Source organism: Leptodactylus fuscus, chromosome 5 (genome assembly GCF_031893055.1).
Source record: "Leptodactylus fuscus isolate aLepFus1 chromosome 5, aLepFus1.hap2, whole genome shotgun sequence".
NCBI classification, from domain to species: Eukaryota; Metazoa; Chordata; class Amphibia; order Anura; family Leptodactylidae; genus Leptodactylus; species Leptodactylus fuscus.
In genome coordinates, this window is record NC_134269.1 from 131,549,648 (window position 1) to 131,561,841 (window position 12,194).

Below are 12,194 nucleotides of genomic sequence, written 5' to 3' on the forward strand. Positions count from 1 at the left end.
GTTCATTTATGTATAATTGGTAATGATAACTCTGAGTGAGTGACAAAGGGTAAAGTCATGGGGCATGTATGTAAATGAATATCATGAACATAAAATATTTCCCTAACTAGTCTGTGATCTGCCTCTCTTCTGTGGACGTCCTTGTGGAAACATTACAGACAAGGTTGTAAATGAGTTTTGGATACTGTACAAATATGCCAAGAATTGTATTAATTGGTCTAATGCAAGGTGGCTGGGCACAGTTGGGGAAAGTGTCAGTGTAGGGAGAATCCCCACCAAGTAAGACGGTCAGTGCAATTAGCTATCTGAACTCTAACCCTTCTCGAATAATTAATGAATAACAGAGGGGATCAAGACAAAGACACAAAGTGATTTGGTGGGTGCTAGCAAGTAATACATCAAAGAATGTTGGTAATTGGCCCTGTGGCTTTCATTCTTTGCCCTATTTCTTTCAATTCATTGACTCAAAATAATAGGTTCAGGTTCATTATCAACAGGTTTAAGCTGTAAGAGCACAACACTTCAACAAAGCTATGATTGTAACTGGACTGGTGGCTAAGGGAAAGAGTTTGAAACCATTTCATATTCCCTTAAAAGGGAAGGTAATAAGTAAAGTGTAAGACATACTGTACATCAGCACAACGTACCTGTAAAACTTTAGCTTTTCAAAGGAGCCCACGATTACAATGTTGGAATACAGCTGGTATGGTCAGGTACGTCTAAGCGTTTTGCTTCCTGTTATACCTTGTAATGAATGATCTGGTTTGCTGTGATTTACCAGCCTAGGGTATATTGGGCTAGGTATATTCTGTAAGCAGTATAGATGAGACAATCAATAGGTCTGTAAGTTGCGACATTCTATTATACACTTTGGATGATGATTTGGATGTTGGTCATTTGTTAACCCATTGACTGGTATTTGAAATAGAGTGTGGGGTGTGGATTTCCAGGCCCACCCCCAACTTCTGCTTCCTTTGACTATCTAATTCTTACAGACTCAATAGAATTTAAGAACTCTGGACTCTGTTTAATCCAAAAATTTCTATATTATGTGTATGTTATGCCAGAAATTGTTACAAATGTGTGTAGCATACTATACATGAAATACGGAAGGTGAAATTATAGGTGGTAATATTGAAAATATAATAAAAAGTAATACATATGCATACATGCATACATACATATAACTATATAACATACATACTATGTGTCCATTTATTTAGTCATTTATTTTTGTATCGGAATATAAAATGTTTCATTTCAATATTTAGTGTGTGATATAAACATAAAATAGATATAAGCAGGCAGTATCTATGTAGAGATGTACAAAGTGATGTATTTTCAATGAAAAGAATCAGTTTGATTTATAGAATTTTACTAATATGTAACTTCTAATATTAAGATTGAAATGTGTATTAAACTCAAGTATAAAGTCCAAAAAACTTGTAAATCTAAAGCCAATGTGTTGCAAAACCCCCTTAAAAGCAACCAAAATAATATAAATAATTTAATGTGCAGCAGATTTTTTTTTTGGTATATATATATATATATATATATATATATATATATGTATATCCTTACTTTTAATGTATTTCAGAATCATTAACACCTTGGCTATAGTCCGGTTGTAGCATTCTTCTACAGTTCAATAGACTAATCGTTAGATTAGATTAACAGAAAATAAAGCGTGCAGGAACATTTCCTTATAAACCAGAACTTCTGCTCAAACTAATTTCCTTATTCCGTGTGTATAATTAGTTAAGTGAATATACACTGGATGTCTATTTTAGAATACTGAAGATGCATTGTGCTGGAATGTCATACAGACAAATCTGGTTAGTCATGCACGTGAAGGCTAGATGGGAACATGATCCGATAGGGATCAACGACTTCTTATTCTTGCTCATATCTTACATGGCGAAGGTATAACATAGAAATAAAGACGATATGTCTTACAGAATGTTTCAGTTTTTTTACGTTTTACATAATAAATGTGCTTATAGCCCTCCACTCTAATTTTGTTGAATGGATAATATACAAAAACAATAATTATGTATTATGTACTTTAAATGTCATCAGTGTGAGTTGATACAATTAGAAATCATTTTTACCTCCCCAGACTTGTGTAATGTGACATTGCGATTTGAACTAACTACCTACAACACCACACTCTAGAGGAAATTTTGATTTGAGTACAATAAAGTACATTCATGCAGACTGCTGTGGTCACTCCATGGTTAAAATTGAAAAGTTGTCCTATAAAATGGCTACATAACTGGATATTGTTTCAGCTCCTTACAATATGTTACAATATTTATGTTGTGGTAAGCACAATAGGAAATGAATACCTTCAGGAACCATTGAATAGTAAAACATTATACAATGTGTGATACTAAAATGTTCTAAACACAAATACAATAAAATGAAAATAAGATTATTACATTATTGAAATAAAATGTAACTATGAAATGCGTTGAAACCTATGGTTTATATTTACCTGTTCCTGGTATCCTCTACGTACAAGTACTAACACCAAATTACATGAGACTCCTTGGTTCTTTCTTTGGATAGAGAAAAACATATAAATCAGTCAGTAATAGAAAAAAATGACTACATCTGGATATATAGGTTTTTGAACATGTACCATATTTATAAAGACTGATTATGTTTCCTAAGTATACAAAAATGTCCCCACGGCAACCTTCCTCCTTCAAATACTTGGGGATCCATATCTCCCCTGATCCTGCTTCCCTGTTCCACCTTAATTACCTCCCACTTTTGGATGCCATTGCTTCGGACCTACGCTCTTATGGTGCTCGTCTTCCTTCTTGGTTCAGCCGAATCCATGCCCTTAAAATGGATGTCCTCCCCCGGTTTTTGTATTTGTTTCAGGCCCTTCCCATCCCTCTCCCACGCACTTTTTTGGCTAGGGTACAATCCTTGTTTGGGAGGTTTGTATGGGGCTCCTCTCGGAGCAGACTTGGGTTTAGTACTCTTGTCAGGCGTAAGTCCAGGGGGGGTGTTGGCCTCCCGGATGTGCGCCTTTATTATCGCGCCTCGGTTTTGCTTCGTCTGTTTGACTGGCAATTCCGTCGCCAAGATAAGCAGTGGGTGTCCATCGAATTTGACCTGATATCGTCTTCGCTTTCCTCTTGGCCATGGATTCCACCGCACTTTCGCCCCAAACCTCCTGGCCTCTATGTTTTCCCTTCGCACTTCCTGAGGGTGTGGGATCTGGTCTGCTCTTTTGGTCGCTTGGCCCGTGTTCCGGGCCCTATGACTCCCCTCTTCGAGAATCCTATGTTCCCCCCTGGGTGCTCAGTGGATCGGTTCCTCTGCTGGGAGAGAGAGAATCGTACTCGTCTTCAGGAGGTGGCGGGTGATTCTCCGCTCCTTCCTTTTGCCCAGTTGTGTAGCTCTCACCCTGACCTACGCCTCTCGTGGTTGGAATATGCCCAACTCCAATCCTTCTTGACGCGGTTCTCTCTCCCTTCTCACCTCTCTCCTCCGGCCTTAGCTTTAGAATCCCTTGCTGGGCGACGGACCTCCCCCCCTCGCGTTCTTTCGCTGCTGTATGACACTCTCCTTTCGGATGCCACGGCCGGACTCCCCTCCTATGTTGCTGCTTGGAATTCTGACCTTCCTGTAGGTCTGTCTTCTGCGGATTGGGACAGATCCTTCCTGCTTTCTCATAAGATGGCCCTACCATGTAGTGCTCAGGAGAGGAATTTCAAGATTCTGTCCCGGTGGTATAGGTGTCCAGTGCTTCTTCATAGGATTTTCCCTGCAGTTTCGGACTTATGTTGGCACTGTGGTTCCGCTAGGGGTACTATGCTACATATTTGGTGGGACTGTGATGTTCTGCGACCTTTCTGGGACGCGGTGTTTTCATTGTATTCTACGGTCAGTGGGCGTTCTGTGACTGTTTCTCCTCAGCTGGCTCTTTTGTCAGTCATCCCTGGCAAACTGTCGGCTGTTAAGGAGGACCTCCTGTGACATTTTCTTACGGCCGCCAGGACCGTTATTCCAAGGCACTGGCGCAGCTCCACTCCACCCTCCCTGCTTGAGTTCCTCCAGGAGCTCCTCCTTATACATAGGATGGAGACCTTGGTAGCGGAAGACTCTCCCGCTTATTCCAAGTTTGAGCTTAGCTGGCGTCCGTGGATTATGTTTCGGGAATCTTCTGCTTTTTCTACTGCCTTTGCTTGAGTGTAACGTGGCCGCCTGTTTTCTTTTCCCTTTTCTCTCTGGCTTTTCCTTTCCTCCGCCTACCGTTCTGGTCCTGTTTGTGGTCTCTCCGTTCTCGTCTTGTGTTTGTTTGTTTGTTTCTTGTCCTTTCTTTGTTCCCTTCTCCTTTCCCTGTTGAGATATTTTATTTTTGGCGTTTATGTGCGGGGGGGGGTCCTTTTTTTTTTTTTTTTGGCCTCCCAGCCTACTGATTTGTATGTTTTATCATTGATGCTCTGCTTGTCTTCTTTTTACTTGTAATGTATTATTCTCTTTGAAAAATCCTTAATAAAACCCGTTTAAGTATATAAAAATGTCCCCACGGTGATAAGTTACTTCTAGCACTGCAATGTATGATCCATTGTAATAATGGATTGTACGTATGACAGGTTTGTTTGTATGACAGGCTACATTTTAGAGGCTCCACTTCAATCCAATATAATAAAAGTGATGTGACCTTTGAAATCATATTGCAGAATTGTTAGCATCCTACTAAAAAATAAATGTATTATACAAAAGTCACTACTGCTCAGATTTTTACCATGCATGCAAATATGAGTAAAGCTGACCTATAATCTGGCCATGTTCAGCTAGTGTTTGATCCAGAGAATAATATGGAGTTACTCAGATTTATACATAAAACTTCTGTGAAGTTTATCCACTGTACACAGAACAAGTAAACTCTTACAGGGTATCATATGAAAACTTGGTAGAAACCCAGCAATCATTTCTTTTTTAGTGGTCGTGTGATCTTCTTGTGTAAAAACACAGAAAACACTCAGGCCCAGAACATGCATGAGAAGATAAGGAAATCATGGATGGGTTTCTGACAAGTCCCAGACCATAGAAAGTCTCTGCATGCATAGTCAATTGGCAACCAATAAGCACAAAAAGGGTTAGAGGAAAGCTTTAACCCCTTCCCGCCGATGGCATTTTTTGATTTTCGTTTTTCGTTTTTGACTCCCCTCCTTCTAAACCCCATAACTTTTTTATTTCTCCGCTCCCAGAGTCATATGAGGTCTTAATTTTTGCGGGACAATTTTTTCTTCATGATGCCACCATTAATTATTCTATATAATGTACTGGGAAGCAGGAAAAAAATTCAGAATGGGGTGGATTTGAAGAAAAAATGCATTTCTGCGACTTTCTTACGGGCTATGGTTTTACGGCGTTCACTGTGCAGCCAAAATGACATTTCCCCTATATTCTGTGTTTCGGTACGGTTCCAGGGATACCAAATTTATATGGTTTTATTTACATTTTGACCCCTAAAAAAAATTCCAAAACTGTGTTAAAAATTTTTTTTTCTAAAAGTCGCCATATTCTGACGGCCGTAATTTTTTTATACATAGGTGTACGGGGATGCATAGGGCGTCTTTTTTTGCGGGGCCGGGTGTACTTTTTAGTTCTACCATTTTCGGGAAATGTTATTGCTTTGATCACTTTTTGTTCAAATTTTTATCAGAATTAAAACAGTGAAAAAACGGTGGTTTGGCACTTTTGACTATTTTTCCTGCTACGGCGTGTACCGAACAGGAAAAATATTTGTATACATTTGTAGAGCAGGCGATTTCGGACGCGGGGATACCTAACATGTATATGTTTCACAGTTTTTAACTACTTTTATATCTGTTCTAGGGAAAGGGGGGTGATTTGAACTTTTAATACTTTTTATATTTTTTTATATTTTTTTTACTTTTTTTTTTTATTTATTTTTTTGCATTTATTAGACCCCCTAGGGGTGTTGAACCCCAGGGGGTCTGATCACTAATGCAATGCATTACAATGCTAATGCATTGCAATGCATTGCAAAAAAGCATCATCTCTTTTGCAGGCTGCATAGACCAGCCTGCAAAAGAGAGAATTTGCAGACCGGCTGGGAGCCTTTAACAAGGCTCCCGGCTGTCATGGCAACGGGGGGTCGGCCCTGGAGCATGCTCCAGGAGCCGGCGATCCCTGCCAAAATGGCGGCGCCCATGCGCCGCCGGGAAAATGGCGCCACCGGCGCCTTTGACAGCAGCGCCGGAGGGGTTAATGCCTCCGATCGGTCCGGGGACCAATCGGAGGCATTAGAGCCAGTTGTCTACTGCTTGAAGCAGTAGACACCCGGCGGCTATGACGGCCGCCTGGCTCCCGGGCGGTCGCCATAGTTACAGACCCGACACGCGCCGTACTATTACGGCGCATGTCGGGAAGGGGTTAAAACTCTGCAAAACTTTTAATTGTTTATATTTACAAAAATATTTATCAGATTTACATATTGTTCTGTAAAATTCCTTTAACGAATTATGTACACCTAATGTAAATTACAACAATGATTTTTACACTGGCCAACCAATTTGAATTACATTTTACAATTGAGCATTTTACATTAGAAATACATTGAGGCAGTATAGGATCTGATAATTTGGTTATTGATGCTTTTATTTTGAATCATGGGTGTAAGTCTGGAAGTGTGGGTTGATGTGATATTATACTCCCATATACTCACCATCTATCTGTATTGAAGTACAGGTTGTGGGTTACATTATACTCCCATACTTCCATCTATATTATAACATAGGGTGATGTGACATTATACTTCCGTATCATCTTACTCTGCGTGTGGATCTATACTGATGGTACCGTTTATGACATTTTACTCCCACTTAGTGGTACTATATTTTTGTGGATGATCAGATTCATTTGGGTCTGGTCCTGTGATACCATATTGATGAATGCAATGTTTTTAATATGATCAATACTAATCCTGCTCTTATATCAATTGTCTGTCAAGTGATGCTGTCACTCTTGAGCATTAGGGGCCTTATTTGTCAATACCTACTGTTTCTCTGCATCACAATCCCCATGTATAGACCACATCAATTTTTTTCATAGTAAACAGTGTGCTTTGATATGTTGGGAGGGGTTGTACCAGCCAGAAAATGTTGTAGTATGGTGTTCTGAATTCTGGTGACATGTATTAAGGGGCGGCATCTTGGAGTATGTAAGTTACAGTGTGGCTTGTATTGATTGAAACCTGTTGTTTGCTTAATAATGTGGAATGTCCTTCTTAGGCTAAGGCCTTACTTTGCAGAAACACAGCATTTTTTGTTGCAGATTTTGCTGTGTCTTTTTGAGCTGGGAGTGGAGTCAGGAGCGGCAACAAAAGGATGGAGAATGTAAAAGGAAGTTCTTAGATGTTTTAATTTTTGTTAAATCCACACCTTTGGCTCAAAAAAAAAAAAAAAAAAAAGCAAAATCTGCAGCAAAAAAAGCTGTGTTTCCGCAACATGAGGCTTTAGACTTAAATTAAGGAATCATGTTGCAGAAATGCAGCTTTTTTGTTGCAGATTTTGTTACTTTTTTTGAGCCAATGCCAGGACTGGTATGAGCAAACGGTAGAAGTAAAAGTACTTCCTATATATTTCACATGACTTTTGTAGCCATTTTTGGCTTTGGTTAAAAAAAAGCAACAAAACACACTTTCATTTTACATTACCTACAAAGTGGATGGGATTCTGGCTAATCCTAGTCACACATTGCAGAAAAAAAATCTGCAGTGGAAATGCTGAGATTTCAAAAACCGTTGCCATTTTGTAAATTGCAGCATGTCACTAATACCTGATGAAACACTGACATTTTCCATATAGGTATAATAGAGACAAAAATTCCGCAGAGGAAAACTCTGCAGATTTTCAGTGAATAACGCTGTGGAAAAAGTCTGCGTGGAACCTTATCCTTAAGTAGGTTTCCTGAATTAGGCTCACATGCCAAATTAATTATCATAGGTGTTTGAGACTGAGTTTAGTGATCCAAAAAGCCGTGAGACACTATATCAGCCATGTGTTTAATTGAAAATCAAAAAAATTTAATTTGTGACACTTAAACCTAAAGCCCCACGTAGTTTCTTGCAGCAAAAAGTGTTGCAGGAAAAACCGCAGTGGCAATGCATTCTTCCCGCAGCACTTTAGACAGAAAGTTTGCAGAGGTTTCCTGCCATGTGCAAATCGCGGCATTTACACCACATGGGGCCCTGGCCTAAATCTGATTTGCATAATAATAATAATAATAATAATAATAATAATAATAATAATATATATATATATATATATATATATATATATATATATATATATAGTATTTATTAATACTATGAGGGCACTGCAGTACAGTGACAACCTATAACACAACCAAATATCAATATGTAATAAAATATTTAGTTTTTATTGGTATTAGTGACTTTCTTTTCCTATAATTCGATTTCTATCAAAGAGATGTGTAGAAGTTCCCATTCAGATTAATAAATATAGACACTCAGTGTCCTATTTATAGTCCTGCACTTACTATTTAAGGAGTGGCTGAAATAGAATCATTAATAATTCTCAAGATAAACTTTCATGTACCAGAGATTACATAACTATTACAATAAGCTCTATTCACAGTCCAGTCAGAAAAAGGCTACCAGGAACTTTTGACTTTTTACAACCCAATCTTAAGATTGATTCACAATACATCCAAAGATGTCTTTTTTCTTTCTTTGGCTAACACATCTTATTTTATGTCTTTACTTTTTATAACCATGGTAATTGAATTGAAGTGTGAAAATAGTTTCTTTATAGGATTGTGAAATACTGGAGTAACATTTTGTTCATCAATGTGTTTTTTGTATATGTGGGTAGATACAAAGTACAATAGAATAATTGCACTGCAGGACTTTATATTGCATTGAAATGCAACTTATTTAGCATATAGGAATGAAATGGTTTAAGGAAGTTATATATTTTACGATCACATATTATGTATTTCCTTTGTACAAATGTATTATAATAATTATTATGCAATTATTCCAATAAATAGGGGACTCTGCAGATTTACTGAATATATTTTGATTTGGCATGTGTGCTATTTGCCAGACATTACATAATAATGTACAAGTAGTATCTTTAACAGTTGTCTATCTGGTGCTACTTCCTGGTGAAACCAACATTGCCACTCACCAGTTTGTGCTGATATTGATGTGGCAATATTATCGTATCCATAGGGTTTGTTCACAAGTTTGAGATATAATCTGCATGTATATAAAAATATGAGAGGGACACTATAATCTCAGTTGAGGATGTGCAGATTGAAATGTAGTAAGAGATCATGAGTATTGGATCCAGTATCATTCGATGGAAATAATCCTTGGCTTTCCCATGTGGAATCCCTGGAAATCCCTTTGAATCAGCTAGAGGTAGCAACTTGGTGATCCCCTGTACCGAAGGCCAGATCCCAGTACAGGAATGAATGTGTGAAAACCATTAAACACCCTCAGGAGTAGCTTAAAGTCAAATCTGTTAGGGGGCACATTGGGTCTACTAACCATTGTCTGTTAACATTTTTCTTGTCCTTTGTTATAGTTTTAATGTCATAGCAGATTTATATGTATACTATAAGTATAAATATTAGTGGATAAAGCTGGCCATACGCATTAAATTTTTGTTGGCTAAAATGTCAGATTTCAGCCATTTTGGTCAGTGAATGGATGGCATGCATGTAGATGAGTATTCAAAAACAGATTGATCCACAGACTCTTAGCTGAAAATACCAGGGCTTTCTTTGATTGACTACTTTTGGCTGATTATCAACTTGTACAATCTCATTGCACTATTTTTAAACAAATAAACTGTCCTGGCACTTTAGTTGTTAATATTGATGGTCTGATCATTTATAAAAACAATCAATACAGCCGTCTGAATTCTAAACTATATGGCCGGTCTAACATTTACATCTATAGATACTGCTAACAAGAACAATGACTTTTTGATATGCACAACCTTTTTTCATGAATTATAGGTTTATTGTGGACTAGCAGGAGGACCCTGCTACGCACGGGTATATTTCATTTTTTGTTTGTGTAGTGGCCCTATAAGAATTGCTCAGTTTTGCACTCGTGTATTTTGTATGTTGCTTGTTCTTCTCCGCTTGAGGAGAGCTCTGTGACTTCTGGCTTCCTTCATAGCTCTTGTTGTTTTAGAATTTTGCAACAAATTAGATTTTCTTTATCCCGCCATGTTTAAAAGTATCAAACTGCCAATTTGGATTAAAGGTGTTTGCTCATCCAGCTTGTCAGCACTGCCTGGAGCAGATCAGAAAATATGCAAATGTGTGTACACAATCCACAAAGGGTTAGCATGTGATTACACAGAGAGATAACAGCCCTGGGACCTGAGATAAGCTGCTGCAGGAGCAGTGTAATATAGTATGTGAACATAAATTCATAACAGTCATGAATTCATGTCATTTACTAGGATAAAAAGTAGCCTATGTTTTAATCAAGGTTACAATCTATCTGTGTGCCAAATTTCATTCAAATCTGTTCAGCCATTTTTGCGTGATTGAATAACAAACACACAAACGTCCAAACTTTCACATTTATAAAAGTAGGATTGTTTTGTGCCTTTAGACAATGTTATTTCATGATCTGCAGAAAAGCCCGAGAAACTTTCAGGATGCATTTACAAAAGGTATATTTGTAAAAAAAAAATGTTGGAATATAAAATTCTTTCGCTATATCATACATTTTAAAAGTACGACTTGTAATCTAATCACAAGATAATCACTAATATCAGATGTGTGGGGGTCTGACACCCAGCACCCTCATCGCTTAGCTGTTCTTAGAAGCTGTTACACTGAGAATGGAGGAGAAAGCAGTCAGTCTCCAAAATTAATGAATAGATAATGGTAATTAATTGATAGATATTTATATCCTGAGAAACTATTTACCAATAAGCACATTATTCATAGCTAATGTAACACATGCTTAACTTACAACTGAAATCTCAAGAACTTAGTGGTTTTTGATTTAGCCTTTTAGACAGCGGTGTTCTTAGCCCCTTCTCATAGGATAGGTCATCAATATCAGAATGGTGGGGTCTAACACCCATCAGCTGTTCACACCTATTACTGGTGTTGGATTTACATGGAGAATAGAACTGAAAGCAGTTCATCAATATAAAAAGCTTGAAAAAAGCACTGCGGGAAAAACCGTGGTGTCAACATATCACAGTTCTTTCCGCAAAGCTTTAGACAGAAAGTTTACAGAGGTTTCTACTGCAGACTTCCTGTTTCAATTATACCTATGGGGGAGCCACCGACATGCTGCGATTTCCAAAATTTCTCTGGTTCTGGAAATTGTGGCATGTATGCACTGCGGTTTGTACCATAAAGTGGGCACGGGACTCGCTAGAATCCCATCCACCTTGCCCTGACTGTAAAGCACCATGATTTTTCCCACGGTGTTTCCGCCGCGGGTAAATCACAGCATTTATGTCCCGTGGCGTCCTGGTAGAAATGCAGCTTTTTTTTTTTAGGCAAAGCTAAGAATGGCTACAAAAGGAATGGAAAATATATAGTAAGCTCTTACACGTCTATCTTCTGCTAAATCCACACCTTACATTGGCTCAAAAAAACTGCAGCAAAATCTGCAACAAAAAAATTGCCTTTCTGCAACGTGGAGCCTTAACCTCAATTTTTATTTGGTGCCTTAAAAAGTTATTTTGTTATATGAGCTGTATAGATGAGAACTATCTACCTACAGATGGATTCATGATAGTAGACAATTTGCAGCCAATATAGATAATGAATGACTTGTTAGTTGAAAACATTGGGACTTTCTTTGTAAATATGTTTATTATTATATACAAACCAAATATAAAAACCTTTTGTCTAAAACATAACACATGGCCATTTGTCTAGGTCTGGTAGCAAATCTGACAATTGAATACTTCAACAACATGACTCATGCCAGTTATATTTTAACACCTGTAAGTACAACATAACCCATGTGGAGTCACTGAATAAAGTTTAATAGTCTCAATGACATTGTTGTACAGAGTCTCCCATTAACTTGAATAACCCCTTGAATGTGTTGTTTTTGAGAATTCTTTCTTCTCGGTTCACCACAATGTACATATTGATGGCAGGCATGCTACTTTAATTGACCC

At 37.9% G+C, this 12,194-nt stretch overlaps 1 protein-coding gene across 1 annotated transcript in view; it reads left to right on the forward strand.

Annotated features, from left to right (window-relative positions):
• The first annotated feature begins 543 nt into the window (after positions 1-543).
• Positions 544-12,194, forward strand: part of TFEC (transcription factor EC) — a 77,600-nt gene continuing 65,949 nt past the window's right edge. Inside the window, exon 1 of the mRNA XM_075274277.1 lies at positions 544-713. Coding sequence (XP_075130378.1) covers positions 687-713 — 27 coding nt within the window. The 5' untranslated portion in view covers positions 544-686. The remainder of the gene's footprint in view (positions 714-12,194) is intronic.